Source organism: Mandrillus leucophaeus, unplaced genomic scaffold (genome assembly GCF_000951045.1).
Source record: "Mandrillus leucophaeus isolate KB7577 unplaced genomic scaffold, Mleu.le_1.0 Scaffold527, whole genome shotgun sequence".
NCBI lineage: Eukaryota > Metazoa > Chordata > Mammalia > Primates > Cercopithecidae > Mandrillus > Mandrillus leucophaeus.
The window spans coordinates 1,031,558-1,052,667 of NW_012105664.1; the positions used below are offsets into that span (position 1 = coordinate 1,031,558).

General features: G+C 50.1%; 1 protein-coding gene across 1 annotated transcript in view; it reads left to right on the forward strand.

The window, feature by feature from the left end:
* Positions 1 to 6,884: 6,884 nt before the first annotated feature.
* The window catches only part of WNK2 (WNK lysine deficient protein kinase 2), a 191,408-nt gene continuing 177,182 nt past the window's right edge, over positions 6,885 to 21,110 (forward strand). The window contains exons 1-2 of the mRNA XM_011996877.1: positions 6,885 to 6,941; positions 7,123 to 7,217. Coding sequence (XP_011852267.1) covers positions 6,885 to 6,941; positions 7,123 to 7,217 — 152 coding nt within the window. The remainder of the gene's footprint in view (positions 6,942 to 7,122; positions 7,218 to 21,110) is intronic.

The following is a 21,110-nucleotide window of genomic DNA, read 5'->3' on the forward strand; positions in this document are numbered from 1 at the left end:
ATATATGTATAGAAGAGAAAAGACAGCCTGTCTGTCTGTGAGACTATTGGGTGGGTTTGAACAGCAGTCGCTGCTGAGCACACTGTAGCCCAGGTGTGGTGTGCATGATCTCATTATGGGGTTGTATCCTTTCTACAGATGGGGAAACTGGGGCTCTGAGAGCTGAGATTCAAACCCAGATTGCCTGAGTCCACACTGCACCCTCTGCCTACTCTGACTGGGTGCCAGGAGCTACCTTGCAGCCAAGGCAAAGCCCTTTCCTGTCCTGCCTAGGGAATTTCAGCCCACCTCAGGCCCAAGGCTGCCCCTAGCTTCCTTGATGGAGACCTCTGTGAATGTCACAAGAGTCCGCCGTGGGGCGGGGGCTTCAGGCTCAGGCTGTGGAAGCCTCCGGTCCCCACTCCCTCCCTGTGCTGCGGCAGGGACGGCACAGAGGTCAGCCTGCAACTTCTGAGCACGAGCTCACACCAGTAGAACACCATCACTCCCGGCCTAGAGGGGCTTGTCTGGCCCTGTTTCTGGTTGGGCCCGCGGTTTTCAAACTTGGACATGCATCAGAACCCCAGGAGAGCATAGCTCACTGGGCCGAGTCCCAAGGGGCTGATGCTGCTGGCGCAGGAACCCTACTCCAAGCCAATGGGCACGGCTGTCCCTGGAAGTCCTGAGGCGGGGATGTGGGCCAGGCTGAGGATTGATGCAGGGGCACGGGTAGGGGAGGGCCTGCTTCTGAGCGACTGCCCCCTGTAAGCCTGGGGCGCAGTGCCTCCCACAAACCCTCCCACTGTCCCTCAGCATGAGGCAGGTGTCCCCCCGCTGTGGAAAAGTCAGGAGTCATCAGTGTGGCATGTTGGAAACAAACATACTGTAAACATGCCACTTTTAGTTATTTTCCTTGCATAAACCCGTGAACGGACGAGGCCTAAAGAGGACTCTGTCCCAAGCCCGAGAGAGCCAGGGCCACATGTTTTCATGCTAGTTGGGATCATTGTGGTCAGGCCGGGGATGTCCTCACTGGGTCAAGTAGAGGGTTGGTGAGCACATTCAGGCCAGCAGGAAAGCGAGTGTCGCCTTCATTTTGGTCAAGGATATGTCATCAGGGGCTAGGTATGGTGGCTCACACCTGTAATCCCACCACTTTGGGAGGCCGAGGCAGGCGGATCACTTGAGGTCAGGAGTTTGAGACCAGCCTGGCCAACATGACAACACCCTATCTCTACTAAAAATACAAAAATTAGCTGGTGTGGTGGTGCATGCCTGTAATCCCGGCTACTCGGGAGGCTGAGGCAGGAGGATTGCCTAAACTAGGGGTTGGAGGTTGCAATGTGTGGAGATTTCGCCACTGCACTCCAGCCTGGGTGACAGAGTGAGACCCTGTCTCAAAAAAGAAAAAAAAAAAAAAAGATATGTCATCTGGGACAATAACCTTGAAAAGCAGGGGTCCCAGATGACCTTATTTGCAGAGAATGTAACTGCAGACGGCAAGCAGTGGGCTTAACTTTCACCGAGCCCTTCGTTCTCTGTTCTCTGTCCTCTGTCCTCTGCCCCAGCCACTGCTGGCCTCATCTGAAGGCTATCTGTGCCTCACGGTCTGAAAACGCTGGTTTCCACAGCTGCTTCTCCTTCCAAATTTCCCTGGAATCTTGCTTTGGCGGCGAACCTCTGGTTCAATTCCTTCCTTTTAACCGAAGTCTACAGGAAAAATTTGGAAGTTGAAATATGCTAGTCCAAGGAAGTGGACGTGAAGTTCTGGGGACGGTGGGCTGCCAGGGAAATGGCACTGTGCAGGGGACGGCCCCTGGGACCCCCTGGTTCCTGTCAAGGGCAGGTAGGGGCCGGGCACAGTGGCTCACGCCTATAATCCCGGCACTTTGGGAGGTCAAGGAGGGCGGATCACCTAAGGTCAGGAGTTCAGGACCAGCCTGGCCAACATGGTAAAACCCTTTCTCTACTAAAGATACAAAAATTAGCTGGGCGTGGTGGCAGGTGCCTATAATCCCAGGTACTCGGGGGACTGAGACAGGAGAATAGCTTGAACCCAGGAGGCAGAGGTTGCAGTGAGCTGAGATCGCACCACTGCACTCCAGCCTGGGTGACAGAGCGAGACTCTGTCCACACACACACGCACACACACACACACACACACGCACACACACACGCACACACACACACACGCACACACACACGCACACACACACACGCACACGCGCGCGCACACACACACACACACACACACGCACACGCAGATCAGGTAGGATGTGAGGTGTGTCCTCATGGCCAGGCATGGGGTGGGTGGGGCCGGATGACCACAGGGACTCGTCCTATGGCCACTGCTGCTCAGGAAGTGGATCGCAAGGAGCAGAGTTGCCAGACCCTTCAGTTCCCAGCTCCACATTTAAGGCAGGTCTGGCCATGCGCCAGGCCTCTGCATGTGACCCGGGCCTCACTGTGGCGTGGCTGCCTGTCCCGCCTGCGGATGTTGCCTGTGCTGTGCAGAAGCCACACAGCCTCCAGGGCGGCTCCCCAGAATGCCACATTTCCTGTCTCTGGCTCTGATGGCGTCTAGGCTGGCAGGGGTCCCAGCACCAGCAGGCCTGTTGCTGGGCAGAGCTCAGGGCCACGTGCAGTTGGGTCTGGGTGAGAGCATCTCATGGGTTGGTGAGAACCCTTCCAGCACAAAGGGGCATTTATCAGACGGGGATGGCATGTCTCGGGCTGAACACAGGAAACACAGAAATAGCCTTTCACAGAGCGCCAGCAGGGCTGGGCTCGCCTGCTGTGGAGGGTGTCGGCTTTCCAGCTACTTCTCCAAGCTGTGCGACCCATCCATGTTGCCCAGCGAGTTGTTCTGTCCCTGACAGGGCGCTCTCTGAGAACGGTCCTGCTGCAACTGGAGGGAGAGAGGCAGGGAGGGGAAAGGGGAAGACTTGGGGGAGAAGGGGGAAGGGAGACAGATGGGGACAGACAGAGGGAGGGATGGAAAAAAGGAGAGAGAGAGAGAGGGAGGGAGATGGAAACGTAGGTTGTCTCCACTGGAACAGTCTGCCTCCATGGTTCTCCATGATGGGAATGGAATTCATGTCTCAGCTGACAGCAAGGGTCTCCACAGTATGACTTCACCTGCTTTCTCTTAGTAAGGCAAGAGCAGACAGGCAGACACTCCAGAAGTGACGATGTGTCCCTGAAAATACCTGTCTTTCCCAGCTTGTACATCTTTGCTTGTGTTACTTCTTCTGCCTGTAATGACTCTCAAAATACCCAGACTGAAAAAGAATTAAGCCCCGCTTGACACCTATAAATAATTTCTCTCATTGTACTATGCTAAAAGAAACAACGATAGTAAAGTTTTAGAGAGGTAAGAAGCAGTCCTGTTGCTAGTACAGAGATTGAAGATTCAAAGCCTTCACTAATTAGGATGTGTTTGTCTCTCACATGAAAAAAGCCTGGAGATAGGCAATCTAAGGTCAGCATGGTACCCCCATATATACATATATATATATATATTTTTTTTTTTTTTTTTTTTTTTTTGAGATGGGGTTTCGCTCAGGCTGGAGTGCAATGGCGCAATCTCCGCTTACTACAACCTCTGCCTCCCGGGTTCATGTGATTCTCCTGCCTCAGCCTCTCAAGTAGTTGGGATTACAGGCGCCTGTTGTCCCAGCCAGCTAAATTTTTTTGTATTTTTAGTAGAGACAGGTTTTCATCATGTTGGCCAGGATGGTCTCGACCTCCTGACCTCAGGTGATCCACCCACCTCGGCCTCCCACGGTGCTGGGGTTACAGGCCTGAGCCACCGTGCCTGGCCTGTTTCTTTTGTTTTCATTTTTTGAGACTGAGTCTTGCTCTGTCTCCCAGGCTGGAGTGCAGTGAGGCAGTCTCAGCTCACTGCAACCTCTGCCTCCTGGGTTCAAGCGATTCTCTTGCTTCAGCCTCCTGAGTAGCTGGGATTACAGGTGCCCACTACCATGCCTGGCTAATTTTTGTATTTTTAGTAGACAGGGGGTTTCACCCTGTTGGCGAGGCTGGTCTCGAACTCCTGACCAAAAGTGATACACCCTCCTGGGCCACCCAAAGTGCTGGGATTACAGGCGTGAGCCACCATGCCTGGCCCCCATAATGTTACTGGGGATCTTTCTTTTCTGTTTTGCAAAGTATATAACTTCCATCCTCAAAGTAGCCTCATAGTACACGAAGGCTGCCGGATAGCCAACCATCACAGTGGAGGTGAGGGGTGTGGACACTTGCTGATTGATGACCAAAATATCCCAGGTATATACCCTTTCACACTTTTCCTATGCTTTTTAAAATAAAGACACTCTTTACCAATCAGAATCACTGTACATATTATTTTGCCACTCAGTTATATCTACGACTACATCTTTTTATGTTATAAAAATTCTTCTGCAACATGTGACTGCTTGCAGTTCTATTTTGTGGTCATATCATGATTTATTCAACCCAATGGACATTTATCTTTTCCTTTATTTATTTATTTATTTATTTACTGAGACAGAGTTTCATTCTTGTCACCCAGGCTGGAGTGCAATGGCACGATCACAGCTCACTGCAACCTCCACCTCCTGGGTTCAAGCGATTCTCCTGCCTCAGCCTCCCAAGTAGCTGGGATACAGGCATGTGCCACCACACCCGGCTAATTTTGTATTTCTAGTAGAGACGGGGTTTCACCATGCTGGCCTCGAACTCCTGACTTCAGGTGATCCACCTGCCTCAGCCTCCCAAAGTGCCGGGATTACAGGTGTGAGCCACTGTGCCTGGCATCCTTCTTTTATTCTTCTGAAAACAACGCTATAATGACCATCCTCTCTAGTATGTAAATCTCTGCACACATACTTGAATGATTTAAGAATTAATTGCCAGCCTCAAGATGGCCCCCAATGATCCTTGCTTCCATATTCATAACCAGTGTAGTCTCCCTTCCCAGTAAATCAGGGAGAGTGCATGTGGCCAATAAATTCCAGCAGAGGTAGATGGTGTGTGACATCTGAGGCTGGGTCATAAAGCACATTGTGGCTTCAGACTTTTCCTTCTGGACTGCTCATTTTGGGGGAAGCCAGTCACCATGTCATGAGGACAAAGCAGCCCTGAGGAGAACCAATCCCTTGTGGAGAGGAGCTCGGCCCCCAGTCAGCAGCTGATACCAACTTGCCATGTGTGAGTGAGTCACCTTGAAAGTGGATCTGCTGTCCCAGCCAAGCATTCAGATGAGACCACAGCTCTGGCCAGCACCTGACTGTAGTCTCATGGGAGACCCAGAGAAAGAACCATCCTGTTGAGTCTCTCTTGATTTCTTGGCCCGTAGAAATTGCTAGTGATAGTAAATGATTCTTGTTTTTTAAAGCACTAAGTTTTAGGTTAACTTATTACACAGCAGGAGTGATAACTTAAATGGTAACTATTTTGGCAAAAGAGGCCAGGTTCTGCTATAATATCAAATAAACCACATCTTGATGGCTAATACGATAAGGTTTATTTCACCCTCACTTACGTCTGATGTGGGTAGGAGGACTCTCCTGCTTGGCACTCAAGTCCCAGGAATGGAGGATATTTTCACCTAGAAGCAGGACACTTCTTCTCACATTCAGGTGGTGAGAAATCCATGTCATCACACCCAGCAGCATGGGGCCAAGAAATATAGTTTAGTTGTATGCCCCAGAATATAACTAGATAATTTTTTAGTATTGCCTCTGCCACAGTGAATCAAGAGAAATAAAAGTGACTACTATGTATTTGAAAAGTGAAAATTCCCAGAACTACAGAAATGCATATTGAAACTGATTCCCAGTGTTTCACTTCCTATGGCATAAACAAAACTCCCTTTTTGAAATCTGAGAATACCCAAACTTCCACAATTGCTACAGAATAAACACTTCCACACACAGCTGATAGGAATAAAAATGGGCTTGACTTTTCCAGATAACAAAATTGCAAGATTTATCAACAGCCTTTAAAATATTTATATTCCTTGACCCAGATAATTTTGCTTCTGGGAATGCATTCTAGGGAGATATTTTTTATAAGATAAAAGCTTTATGCATAATTCACCATAGCATTATATGAAATAAGGAAAAGTTGCAGGCAACTTAGATGTATGCCAGAGTAAAGATAAATTATGGCACCTCCATGCGATAGAATATGTGCAAGCATTACAGGAAGTACAGTGGAGCCCGTCAAAGCTGACGCTACAGCCTTACTTGGAAAAGACTGCAGAGCTGAATAACCAGCAATGATGTAAATGCAGACACATAGGAAATAAACATTGAAATGTTACCAGTGGTGTCCTCTGGGTGATGGGATGAGGTTTGCCTCCTCTGCGTCCTTGCTGTCCTTTCCCCGTTCCCCCAGGGGGCGCATGGCACATTTGTAGCCCTGCTGGTCTTTCTCTGTCCGTCTGTTTGTTAGATAACAAAAATGCCCTTCTTCAGAGGGTTTGCCTCTGGTGCAGTGCCGTGTGTACTTCCTACATTATTGTCATTATTATTATTTTGAGATGGAGTCTTGCTCTGTCGCCCAGGCTGGAGTGCAGTGGTGTGATCTCTGGTCACTGCAACCTCCACCTCCTGGGCTCAAGCGATTCTCCTGCCTCAGCCTCCCGAGTAGCTGAGACTACAGGCACCCGCCACCACACCCAGCTGATTTTATAGAGACAGGGTTTCACCATGTTGGTGAGGCTGGTCTTGAAATCCTGACCTCAGGTGCTCCACCTGCCTCAGCCTCCCAAAGTGCTGGGATTACAGGCATGAGCCACCGTGCCTGGCACAGAGGTTCCTGTTGATTCAGTGTCCTGGATCGCAAATGCAGGCAGGTGAGGCGGTAATAGTGGGGCCTCACGGTTGTGCCATGATGGGTCAGGAACATGGGATCTGAGTATGGAAAACACCGAAGAGTTCTTGGAAAACTTCACAGACGAGGACAAAAACGAGAGAGTGTGGAGAGAGAGAAAGAAGGGAATAGGGAGAGGGAGGGAGGAAAAGGGGTGATGGGGGCCGAGCCTATCCCATTTTTCCCCCACCCCGGCACACCTGCATGGTCTGGTTGTCCCCTGAGGCCACTGCCCACCTTCTTGCTGACTTTGCTCGGGCTACAGTGACCATGAGCTCCCTCTAGCAAGTGGAGCTGTCCACGACCAGTCTGCCGCTGTCTGCAGGGATTGGCTTGGGCCCTTGCGACACGAGGGCTTGCTTCCCGCGGCCTTGCAACAGGTATCCCTTGGCCAGGACTGGACCCTTTCCTCTCTCCCAGTGGCCGTTGGACATGGGTGTCCAGCTTCCCAATTAGGGTGGCAGTTCTGGCTTTGGTACAGGACACATCATCACCAAAGGCCAGTAACCACAATCGTCACCCATCCTTGTACTCAGAGTTTGAGGTGGGGGCCCCCCCGGAGTGAGGCACCAGCTCACAGAGGCCTTACAGGTGGCAATGCTAGCTCCAGAGGCTTCTAACAGCTGCCCTCACTCCCTGGGACTCACTGCTGCCCTCGGGGTGTGATGAAAGGCAGGGAGCAACTGCTGTCACCAGGATCTGCCCACAGGGTCTGCCCTTAACCCTAGTGTCCATAAGACTGTAGGACAGAGGAGTCAGAAGCTCTTTTCTCTGTTAAAAATTCTAACCGTATTAGAAAATAGCAGAATTTATTTCCCTCCTTTTTTCCCCCTTGTTTCTGTGAATTTGTGTTAAACATAAATGTCAATTAAAGTGGACTCCGATTATCATTTTTCTTCCTTCTCTCCATACTGGGCTCATGTGCTGGCCCAGCCGGGGATGAGGGAGGCACCCATTCTTCCCAAGATGGGTTCCAGAAGCAACATGAGGCCTCTGTTCGTGGAGATATGGAGGTAGATGAAATGCTTGTGCTTCACCTCCAGGTCAGGTGAGAGTGAATGTTTTAAAGGCAGCATCACAAATGTGTGTCCTCCCCTCTGGTGTCCAGTCTGACCTTGGGAGATGGTGGCCAGAGAATTCATCCTTGGGCGCACTGCCAGCGTTGGTCTATAAGCTACCCATATCTGTCCATTAGGAATGGGATGGGGCTTCATGTAACAGAAATAAAATTTCCTCCCACCCATCACTACAGCAGACCTGGGCAGCGACCGTCTTGCTCAGAGGCTTGATGTTGTGTGGGCCTCATCTCTGGGATGCTGTTGGCCTTCTCCTCAGGGTTGCTGCCTACTGGTCACAATAGGGCTGCTTGAGGTCCTGACAGCATGTCTGTGTGCACTCTGGGAAGAAACAGGGAGGAGACCACAAGCCACATGGGCCCCCTTTTCTCTTGAAAGCAAAAGCCCTAACTTTCCCCAGTAGACTGCACCTTAGGTTTCAGAACCACCCTTATCTTCGAGGAAGGCTGGGAAATATGGAACTGAATTGGCCGTGTCTTGACCTGTCACCTGGACTGAATATGCTGTTCGCTGGGGCAAGGAATGGATATATCCAGTATCCATTCTTTCATTCTTTTTTTTTTTTTTTCGAGATGGAGTTTCACTCTTGTTGCCCAGGCTGGAGTGCAATAGCATGATCTCGGCTCACTGCAACCTCTGCATCCCAGGTTCAAGCGATTCTCCTGCCTCAGCCTCCTGAGTAGCTGGGATTACAGGTGCCCACCACCATGCCTGGCTAATTTTTGTATTTTTAATAGAGACTGGGTTTCACCATGTTGGCCAGGCTGGTCTCGAACTCCTGACTGCAGGTAGGAGTGTTACTTGCAGTCCTACCCAGAGTGCTGTGATTACAGGCATGAGCCACCTCACCTGGCCACAAAATGTTTTTGAGGCTCATCCATGTTGTTACCTGGATCAGCGGTTCTGAAGTCCTTCTCCCTGCTAACCAGCACTCCACTGTTGGGATGCACCCCAGTGTGTTTATCCATGTACCTGGGGAATAGGCGTCTGGATTGTTCAGCTTTAGTTGTCACAAATAAATCTATTCCTTAAGACACTGCTGTGTAAGTACTTGTTTGAGTAAAGGTTTTTATTTCTCCTGAGTAAACAGAATGAAATTTCTGGATTATATAGTAAAAGTATGTTTAGTTTTATAAAAAACTGACAGACCATTCTCCGAAGTGACTGTGTGTTCCATTTGCTCCGTGTCCTAACACTTGATATTTTCTGGCTTTTGAGATTTTAGCCATTATAATGTGCTTGAAGTAGTAACTCATTGAAGTTTTAATTATCCTTTCCCTGGTGAGTAATGGTATTGCATACAAATTCATGTTCATTAACTCTTTATATATTTTCTTTTGTGAAGTGTCTGTTCAGGTGTTTGGCTCATTTGACAATTCAGGTCCATCTAAAACATTTTTTTTTTTAATTAGCTGGGCATGGTGATGCATGTCTGTAGTCCCGGGTACTCTGGAGGCTGAGCTGGGAGGATCCCTTGAGCCCAGGAGGTCAAGGCTGCATACAGTGAGCTGTGATCATACCATTGCACTCTAGCCTGGGCAACAGAGCAAGACTGTGTCTCTAAAAAATAATAATAAATTTCAGGTTATTCATTTTTTTTAGCATTGGCTTTTAAAAGGAGTTCTTTATGTATTATGGATACTCGTTCTTTTTTCTTTGAGACAGAGTGTTCCTCTGTTGTCCAGGCTGGAGTGCGGTGACTCGATCTCGGCTCTCTGCAACTTCTGTCTCCCGGGTTCAAGTGATTCTCCTGCCTCAGCCTCCCAAGTAGCTAGAGCACAGATGTGCTCTACTACGCCCACTTAATTTTTGTATTTTTAGTAGAGACGTGTTTCACCATATTGGTCAGACTGGTCTCAAACTCCTGACCTCAGGTGATCCACCTGCCTCAGTCTCCCAAAGTGCTGGGATTGCAGGCGTGAGCCACCGCACCTGGCCTGGATACATATTCTTTTTCAGGTATAGTTATAAATATTTTTTCCGGTTCTATATCTTGTCTATTATTTTCTTAGTAGTGTCTTTTGATAAGCAGAAGGTTTACATTTTGAAGTCTAACTCACCAAGTTTTACGGTTATTTCTTTTGGCATCCTGTCCAAGAGGTCTCTTTTTACCTCTAGGGTCACTGCATCTGTTCACTACCTCTGAGCTCCAAGTCACCCTTCAGTTCCTGCTCTGGGATAACATTTCTCCCTCCCAGTGAGTGCAGTGCCAGCCTTTCGCTATAGAGGGCGCAGGGGGGCACTGCACGAGGAAGGGCTCTTTTGCCGACTCCGGACTCCCACAGCTGCAGGGTGGGTCCATGGTGTGGGGTCATCACCTGGATGACCACATGGAGTGCCTGGTGCTGGCCATGTACTCCAAATGCGCGTCGCCTTTTGACCCTGGCTGGTGACTACATTTCCATGCCCTCTTGATCTGGAATTCCACATGCTCCAGGCCTGCCTGCACCCAGACTTGCTGCACGCCTGGCCAGCAGGGCCCCAGTTCCACAGTGCCTGCGCCCCACCAGCAGCGGCTGCAGACTAGCCTGGCCCAGGCAAACCCACGGACCTAGCAGCAGACAATAGCACATCTAGTGGGCCCCAAATACACCTTCTCTGTGGAGGCCTCCTTCCACATGGGCCTTCCTGGTGCCTCCCTCGGCCCTCGAGCACCTGAGTTTTCTTGTATCTTCTCAGTGTGTTTCCTATCCCTGATGACACAGCCACAGAGATACTCCTCTGTGTCTTCCTCTGGAAGCTTTAGGTCTATGGTCAATGTGACATGAATTTTCTTTTGCCATTTTAACCGCTTTTTTTTATTTTTGAGACAGAGTCTGTCTCTGTTGCCCAGGCTGGAGCACAATGGCGTGATCTCAGCTTACTGCAACCTCTGCCTCTCGGGTTAAAGCAATTCTTCTGCCTCAGCCTCCCAAGTAGCTGGGACAACAGGCACATACCACCATGAATGGGTAATGTTTGTATTTTTAGTAGAGATGGGGCTTCGCCATGTTGGCCAGGCTGGCCTCGAACTCCTGACCTCAGGTGATCCACCCGCCTCGGCCTCCCAAAGTGCTGGGATTACAGGCATGAGCCACCGCGCCTGGCCTTAACCATGTTAAGTGTATAGTTCAATAGTGTAAGTATATCCAGATTTATGAAACAGATCTCTAGAGCTTTTTCATGATCCCAAACTGAAACTCTGTCCCCATTCAACACTGACTCCCTATTCCTCCCTCCCCCAGGCCCTAGCAGCCACCATCTGACTTTCTGTTTCTATGAATGCAGCTCCGCTGCGTATCGCGTATACATGGAATCATGCAGTATGTGTCCTTTCATGATCCAGTTATTTCACTTAGCACAGTGGCTAAATGATGAACCTCAAGGTTCATCCGTGTGTAGCACATGCCAGAATGTCCTTCCTTGTTGAGACTGAATAACATTCCATCATATGGAGACACCACATTTTGTTTATCTGCTCATCTGTTGCTGGACGCTTGTGTTGCTTCTGTATCCTGGCTCTGTGGATAATGCTGCTGTGAACCTGGGTGTGCAGATAGAAGAAAATGTGTCAGTGAATGCGGCAGGTAGCAACAAGGAGATGACTTCCCAGTGCCTGCTCAGTGCTAACGCAGGACAGTGAGGCTCAGGGTGGTGATGGGGGAAGGGTGCCAATGGAGCCGTCCAAAGCCTGCACATGGTGTTTAGGATTTAGAAGACAAGCAAACAAGTGTAGCGCGGCCTGAGACTGTGCTTTTTCTGCGCTGGTCATGCTGGGATGGACCCAAGAGGCATTAGTAGTGTGCTATCCGCCTCCCTGCCTCCCCTCCACACTGCCTCTCACACGCCCCTCCCCTCTTAGTTGACCGTAAACCTATTTTCACAAGTGTTCAGGGTGAGAAGGGCTCTTGACTAAGTTAAGGCTCAGGCGCTGGGCTTGGAAGCGGCCGAGTGCCCAACCCCGTGTGTGGGACCGCTGCCTGCGCACAGGGGCAGCCCGGCATGGGGCCTCCGCAGAACGTCACTGCAGCCTTTGTTCACTGGCGTCTGTGGAGCCTTTTCCATTCTGGGCTGCCATCCCTTTGGCACCCAGAGGACTTTCCTGCCACCCAAACAGCAGATGGTCAGGAAATGAAGACTCACACTAACATCAACCAGAGGAAAATCTCATTCAATTGGCAGAATCTGCAGTGAGCGAAGCACGCGGCTGGACACATGTCATCTTCTTAGGGCAATGCCCTCTGCCAGTGGGACAGTAAGTGCTAGAAACCGTGGGCACTCTGGCCTTCGAAAGCCGATGACCCGCAACCAACCGCTGGGCAGGTCGGGGCCAGGGCTGGCGGGACTTTGTGTCCTCCTCTGGGTCCGCTTCTCTCCCAGGCTCCCAGGAATCGCTGGGCTTCAGGACTGGGTTCCCTTCTCCCTGCTGCAGACATGGGGTTACTGGGGGAGGCTCAGCTGGAGCACCTGCCGTGAGTCAGGCCCTGAGCCAGGGGCTCTATATGCTTTGTCAATCGGGGCTAAGTGTCACTATGAGTGACACCAACTGCAAAGTACCAGTTGCTTAAACAAGACAGACATTTCTTTATTACACAAATGATGTCTGGAGGTATGCTGTACAAGGCTGGGGTGGCAGCTCCACATTCTCCGGCACCTGTTTCCTCCTAGCTTCCTACCATGCCATTCTCTACTTACAGCTTCCACCTCATGACCTAAGATAGCTGCTTGAGTTCCAGTCATCAAACTTGCATCCCAGCCAGCAGGAAGGAGGAAGGGAGGAAGAAAGGTGTGCTCTGACCCTCCAAGACACTTCTCAGAGCTTTCTGGACACATTCACTCACGTGTCGTGGCCAGAACTTCACCACGTGGCCACACCTAGCTACAAGGGAAGCAGGGAGATGTAATTTCTACTCCAGGCAACCATGTTCTCAAGTAAAGTTCAGGGTTTCTGTGCCTGAGGAAGAAAAAGGGAATGAATAGCGGAGGACACTTAGCCATCTCAGCTACACACACCTAATTTCTATAAGTTCTAGTAATATTTAAAAGTTTAAACCTTATGTATATGTTTTTGTTACAGACTAACCACACAGTATGAAATTCAAAACGTGAACGGTTAACCTTTCCTTCCTTCTCCTATCCCCAAGGTGCCCAGTGCTACCAAAGGCCATCTACGCCAGCAGTCCTCAAAGAGGATCCCAGGACCACAGTGCCAGCATCCTTGGAAACGTGTTGGAAATGCAGAGTCTCAGGCCTCGGCCTCCTCCACCCCACCGATTTAGAAGGTCTGAGGGCGGGGCCAGGAGTCTGTATTTTAGCAAGCCCAGTGGAGGGGCTCTGCTGCCTGCTGGTCTGAGCACCCCCGGGCTGAGCAAAATCAGGCTGATACATCTAGCTGTGGGTCTCCCTGGCCCCCATCCGCACCACTCTCACATTGCTCTGCCCAAGCATTTCAGGGAACAACGTTCAGCACCGTTCGTTTTCCCTTTCCTATTTGTTTGTTTATTTATTTTTATTTTATTTTATTTTTTGAGATGGAGTTTCACTTTGTTGCACAGGCTGTAGTGCAGTGGCAGGATCTTGGCTCACTGCAATCTCCACCTGCTGGGTTCAAGGGATTCTCCTGCCTCAGCCTCCTGAGTAGCTGGGACTAATTTTTGTATTTTTAGTAGAGACAGGGTTTCTCCATGTTGGCCAGGCTGGTCTCAAACTCCTGGCCTCAAGTGATCCGCCTGCTTTGGCCTCCCAAAGTACTGGGATTACAAGCGTGAGCCACTGCAACTGGCCGCCACTTCCTTTTTAAACAGCTTTAGTAAGATATAATTCACACACCATACAATGCACCTGTTTAAAGTGTGCAATTCAGTGCTTTCTAGTATATTTACAGACTTGTACATCTATCAACGCAATTTTAGAGCATTTTCATCATTCCTATTGATTTATTTATTCATTTATTTATTTATTTATTTTGAGACAGAGTCTTGCTCTGTCGCCCAGGCTGGAGTGCAGTGGCGTGATCTTGGCTCACGGCAGCCTTCGCCTCCTGGGTTCAAGCGATTTTTCGCCTCAGCCTCCCGAGTAGATGGGACTACAGGCGCACACCACCATGCCTGGCTAAGTTTTGTATTTGTAGTAGAGACGGGATTTCACCATGTTGGCCAGGCTGGTCTCGAACTGCTGACCTCAGGTAATCTGCCCTCCTTGGCCTCCCAAAATGCTGGGATTACAGGTGTGAGCCACCGCGCCTGGCCCCTTTTTATTTTTAATTTTGTTTTTTTTGTTTTTTTTGTTTTTTTTGAGACGGAGTCTCGCTCTGTAGCCCAGGCTGGAGTGCAGTGGCCGGATCTCAGCTCACTGCAAGCTCCGCCTCCCGGGTTTACTCCATTCTCCTGCCTCAGCCTCCCAAGTAGCTGGGACTACAGGCGCCCGCCACCTCGCCCGGCTAGATTTTTATGTATTTTTAGTAGAGACGGGGTTTCACTGTGTTTGCCAGGATGGTCTCGATCTCCTGACCTTGTGATCCGCCCGTCTCGGCCTCCCAAAGTGCTGGGATTACAGGCTTGAGCCACCGCGCCCAGCCTATTTTTAATTTTGAATACTGATGTTTAACTATTTACATTTTTAAAAGGCCTCCCAGCCATGCCTGTCCCCACCGCCCCACCCAGGTAGCCATGGTTATTTATGTATTTAGGTCTTCTGTTTCCTTCCAGAATGTCTTTTTGTAGATGTGTGAAGCAAACGCAAACTTAGGCTGTCTATCCCCACAGATGGACGAGGGTAGGGGCCCTCCTCTCAGCCCTGCACTTTGTTTCTTTCTGTAACTCTTCTGTTTGGTAACAGAACCACTAGGCAGGCCCCGGGAGGGTCGGGGGGCACCTTGAGCAACAGGTTCTGCTTGTAGTAGGATCAGGACCATGAAGCTTCCAGTCCCTACAGTCAGACATCAGCACAGGGCTGTGGGATCCAGGAAAGTGACATTCCTTCTCCCATACTCCCCCCACAGACCCCCAACTCTAAACTCCAGAACCTGGCTCGTGGCTCCTGAGGGTCCTGCCTGGACTTCCTTATGGCTATTTTATTTTATTTGAGATAGGGTCTCACTCTGTGACCCAGGCTAGAGTACAGTGGCGCCATCTTGGCTCACTGCAACCTCCACCTCCCGGGTTCAAGCGATTCTTCTGCCTCAGCCGCCCAAGTAGCTGGGATTACAGGCGTGCACCACTACACCTGGCTAATTTTTGTATTTTTAGTAGAGATAGGTTTCACCATGTTTCCTAGGCTGGTCTCGAACTCTTGACCTCAAGTGATCCACCCGTCTCAGCCTCCCAAAGTGCTGGGATTACAGGTGTGAGCCACCACGCCCGGCCTTCCCCTAGGGCTCTTCTTTGTTGTCTGTTTCCCAAGACTGTGAGCTCGCCAGGACATGGTCTCTGTTTCTCTTTACTGCCATGAGCCTGGGCTCAGCAGGGGGTCTGTGTGAAGTACATCCTCACAAATGTTTGTTGAATGAATGAATGAATGAATGAGTCAGTCAGTCAGTCCCTGTTCTAGAGTTTAGTAACCCTAGAACTTTGAGGACTCACTTCATTTCCCTGAGTCTTGGTTTTCTCTGTTGAATGGGGATGAGAATCTTGACCTCGCAGGGTCAAGCATGAAATGAGGAACGGCTGTGGTCTAGTGCTGGACCTGGGCAGGGGAAATGTTTTCCTTTCCTTCCCTTCCTGGGAAAATGACAGTAGCCGTGAGCACAGATGCTGGTCTGTCAAGTTTATCATTTCTAACTCCCATGTTCTCAGAGCCCCTCATTAAGCCAGTCGGCCTTGATAACCAGCCTGTGTGGACAGGGAGGGCAGCAGGCGCCTCCCAGGACTGGGACGACAGGGTTGGAGATGCCTACAGCCGCCAGCAGGGGCCGCAGTGCACCTGGGCTCTGAGAGCAGGCCTGGTATGGGAGGGGTAAGGAGGTGACCAGGGGCCCAGAGGGGAGGGGCAGGGACTCGGCCAGAGCGTGGCAGATCTAGCCGAAAGATTGATGGCACAAGCAGCCAAAGAAAAGCAATAGATTATCTGGATTTCATCAAAATTAAAAACTTGTGAAAAGACAACCCACAGAATGGGAAAAAATGTTTGCAAGGATCTTATATCTGATAGGTGACCAGTATCCAGAATATAAAGAACTCTCTCTCTTTTTTTTTTTTGAGACGGAGTTTCCCTCTTGTTGCCCAGGCTGGAGTGCAATGGCACGATCTCAGCTCACTGCAACCTCCGTCTCCTGGGTTCAAGCGATTCTCCCGCCTCAGCCTCCCGAGTAGCTGGGACTACAGGCGCCCGCCGCCATGCCTGTCCAATTCTTTTCGTATTTTTAGTGGAGACGGGGTTTCACCATGTTGGCCAGGCTGGTCTCGAACTCCTGACTTCAGGTGATCCACCCGCCTCAGCCTCCCAAAGTGCTGGGATTACAGGCGTGAGCCACCGTGCCTGGCCCATAAAGAACTCTTAAAACTCAACAACAGAAAGACAAACAGCCCAACTCACAACTGGGCAAATAATCTGAATAGACATTTCTCCAAAAAGAGATACAAATGGAGAATGAATACGGGGAAGCTGCTTGGCATCGTCAGCCACCTGAGAAAAGCATACCAAAGCCACAGCACGATTCTGCCCACATCTTCCAGCATGCCGGCGTTAAAACCAACAGGCAGGCCGGGCACAGTGGCTCATGCCTGTAATTCCAGCACTTTGGGAGGCCAAGGCGGGCGGATCACAAGGTCAGGAGTTCAAGACCACTCTGGCCAATATGGTAAAACCCCGTCTCACTAAAAATACAAAAATTAGCCGGGTGTGGTGGCAGGGGCCTGTAGTACCAGCTACTCAGGAGGCTGAGGCGGGAGAATCGCTTGAACCCAGGAGGCGGAGGTTGCCGTGAGCCAAGATTGCCACACTGCACCGCAGCCTGGGCAACAGAGCGAGACTCGGTCTAAAACAAAACAAAGCAAAACAAAAAAACAACAGGCATAGGGCAGGTGATACCCTCCAGTATGCTGGCTTTAAAACCAAAACCAACAGGCAGAGGGCAAGCGTTGGCGAGGACCTGCAGAAGCTGGAACCTCACACATTGCTGGTGGGAATATAAAACGGTGCTGCCACAGCAGAAAATCGTTTTGGAGGTTTCTCAAAAGGTTAAACATAGAATGATCTTTTGATGACTGGGCATGGTGGCTCACACCTATCATCTCAGCACTTTGGGAGGCCGAGGTGGGTGGATCACCTGAGGTCAAGAGTTTGAGACCAGCCTAGGAAACATGGTGAAACCTGTCTATACTGAAAACACAAAAAATTAGCTGGGTGTGGTGGTGGTGCACGCCTGTAATCCCAGCTACCCAGGAGGCTGAGGCAGGAGAATCGCTTGAACCCGGGAGGTGGAGGTTGCACTGAGCCGAGATCACGCCACTGCACTCCAGCCTGGGTGACAGAGTGAGACTCCATCTCAAAAAAAAAAAAAAAAAAAAAAAAAAGGAATTACTTTTTGACCCAGTAATTCCACTTAGGTTTGTACAAAAACACAGTAGATGAGTGTTTATTGCAGCACTGTTCACAATCACCAAGAAGTGGAGACAACTCCAATGTCTACCAGCTGGTGAATGGATGAACAAAATGTGATTTATCCGTTCAGTGGAATATTATTCAGCTACAAGAAGCAATGAAGTACTGATGCAGGCTAAACACAGATGAGCCTTGGAAGTAGCTCAGATGAGAGAAGCCAGACACTGAAGGCCACATGCTGTATGATTCCACTTACATGAGATGTGCCGAACTGGCAAGTCTATAGACAGGCAGTAGATTAGTGGTTGCCAGGGGCTGGGGAGGGGGTGATGGGGAGTGACTGCTAATGAGTACAGGGTTTTTAGAGGTGATGAAAATCTTCTGGACTTAGTGGTGATGGTTGCACAACTTCGTAAGTATACTGGATCACACTGAATTATATACTTTAAAAGGATGAAACTTATGCTATGTGAATTTTGTCTCGGTAAACTGTGTTGTTCAGCTTGAGAATTTTGTAGCGGATGGTTGGGCATTTCCCTGCAACGCTGGCCTCTTGGCAACCTCCAGGATGTTGTTATGCATTTCTGCCCAATTTCCAGACCTTTCGACCTTTCTAATTCATGTTCTCATTCATTCACCCCATCATTCTTTCTCTGGGCTGGAAAGTAATGGACCATCTGGTGGTCAGCAGCGTGTCCAGGGACGCACAGCTGAGGGGCCGGGCCATGCAGGCGGGGGCAGGACGATTCACTGTTCCAGGGCAGTGACATGCGAGATGTGAATGCAGTGAGGCACCTCTGGCAGACACCTGTCAGAGACTTGGGAGGGGCTTCCTGCATCCACCGGAGGTTGGACCTGACCATCCAGACTTTTTGTGTCATGTACAACTTATGCACATTTTCAAAACAATTGCAAAGTTACAAACAATATCTCTGGGTAAATTAACGTATTCAACAGAATGGCAAATTAATAATGTGTTACAAGTGGCCCTCCTGCAAAACTACCCAAAGCTATGTCCCTTTCAGTGAGCTGCTGGCAGTGAGCTGCTGAGCCGAGATGGCGCCACTGCACTCCAGCCTGGGTGACAGAGCGAGACTCCATGTCAAAAAATAAAAAATAAATTTGAAAAAATAAATAAAATTGGAGGATGATTCAGGCAGGGCTGCAAGCAGGAGAGCCCTGCAGGAACCTCTCCTCTGTGCAGAGGTGACTTTTCAGTTGGGATCTGACTGAGGAGGCAGAACCACAATTGAGTACTGAGGACAAGGGTGTCGGGAGCAGGGAGGGAGATAGATCCAGAGTCCATGGCTGGGCTCCTGGGGTCCTCGGTGTCCTGCTCTGCCATCCAGCTTCTCTCTGGACACCCTGGTGATAGGGCAGTGGGGACAGGGAAATGGACCCAGTTGAGTTGGGGAATGGCCAGGGCCGGGACAAGCCTTTTGCACTGCAGAGCCTCACGTTCCCCTCGGTTAGCCGCGATGATCAGACGAATTTCTGCCGCCGGGCATCGCCGAACACTGACTCTTCTCTACATCCCCAGGAGGAGGTGCCGGGGTTGTTCCTGCTTTCCGGTTATGGAGATGGCAGAGCCCAGGTTTGAGCCCAGTGGCGGGCAGAGAGCCTGGCCAGTCTTGGCTGTGGGAAGGTGCCATGTCCACACCATGCCACACATGAGCTGAGAGCAGGCTCGTGTTGTGGCTGAGGCTCTCCTATTCCCACGGCCAGATACTCGGAGGCTGGGAGGCCTTGTCCTGACAGCCATGCCATCATTCAGGTGTCCCCACACTCAGGACACATGTTGGAGCTCTGGGCCCTTATAATGGGGCAGGAAGTTGCCAGCCCCTGTGTGGGCAGTTGGCAGAAAAGCGGTAAGAATGACCCCTGACCCGGCCAGGTGCGGTGACTCACTCCTATAATCCCAGCACTTTGGGAAGCTGAGGCGGGTTGATCACCTCAGGTCAGGAGTTCAAGACCAGCCTGACCAACATGGTGAAACCCTGTCTCCACTAAAAATACAGAAAATTAGCCAGGCATGGTGGTGGTCGCCTGTAATCCCAGCTACTCGGGAGGCTGGGGCAGGAGGATCACTTGAACCCAGGAGGAGAGGTTGCAGTGAGCCGAGATAGCACCACTGCACTCCAGCCTGGGTGACGAGAGTGAGATGCTGTCTGGAAAAAAAAAAAGCCCCTGACCCATGGGAAGACTGCGGAGCCTCCCTTGTAACAAGAGACATGAAAATTACTGCTCTTCTAATCTCAAGGTCAATTAGCGCTCTCGGTGGGAGAGGCCGCAGAACGGAGGCTCCCCTGCCTCAGCTGCAGGGGGTGCGAATTGGTACAATCTCTCTTGAGTGCAATCTGACAAAAGCTATCAAAATTACAAATGCATACACTTTTCCACCCGATAACTTCACTTCTAGGAATTCATCCTACAGAGGGGCATGACACAAGCAAGTCACAAGCTCATTGCAGCCTTATTCGCAAAAGCAGAATGGCCTGGTTACATAAACCACAATCCCTGTCGGATCAGGGGGAATGCCACACAGCTGTCAAAAAGAACAAGCACCGCTCGTGTAGACCGTATAGAAGATCTCTGAAGCATAGTGTTAGCCTGACAAGGAAGCACTGAGGGGCGGCTTCTGCAGGCTCTTCTGGTGTGAACAAATGAGGAAATTTAAGCACCTGCACTCTTGTTTGTGTGTAAACTTCAGAAATGAGGGTTAGGGTTGTCTGTCAGTGGATGTGTGCTGGGGAATCAGGGGTGTGAGAGAGGCTTTATCTTTTATACCTGTTTATACTTTTTTTTTTTTTTTGAGACAGAGTCTCACTCTGTCTCTCAGGCTGGAGTGCAGTGGCATAGTTTTGGCTCACTGCAGCCTCTGCCTCCCAGGTTCAAGTGATTCTCCTCTCTCAGCCTCCTGAGTAGCTGAGATTACAGACATGTGACTCCTCATCTGGCTATGTTTTTAAGTTTTTAGCAGGGATGGGTTTCTCCACGTTGGTCAGGCTGCTTTCAAACTTCTGGCCTCAAAGTGATCCACCTGCCTCGGCCTCCCAAAGTGCTGGGATTATAGGTGTGAGCCACAGTGCCTGGCCATACCTTTTCATGACAATAATAATTAAATATTTAATGACAATAATAGTTAAAAGATTTCTCACAGCCTCTCTTGGGTCTTGGGAAAGTTTTTTTTGTTTTGCTTTTCTTGTTTTGTTTTGTTTTGTTTTTTGATACTGAGTTTCGCTCTATCCCCCAGGCTGCAGTACAGTGGCACGATCTCAACCTCTCAACCTTTGCCTCCAGGGTTCAAGAAATTCTCATGTCTCAGCCACCCAAGTAGCTGGGACTACAGGCGTCTGACACCACGCCTGGCTAATTTTTGTATTTTTAGTAGAGATGGGGGTTTCACCATGTTGGCCAGGCTGGTCTTGAATTCCTGACCTCAGGTGATCTGCCTACCTTGGCCTCCCAAAGTGCTGCAATTACAGACATGAGCCACTGCACTTGGCCTTGGGAAAGTTTTATAGCAGATGTCCAACACAATGCATTACTCTTGTTATCCTTATTAAAAAAAAAAAAAAAAAAAAGGCCAGGCACGGTGGCTCACGCCTGTAATCCCAGCACTTTGGGAGGCCGAGACGGGCGGATCATGAGGTCAGGAGATCGAGACCATCCTGGCTA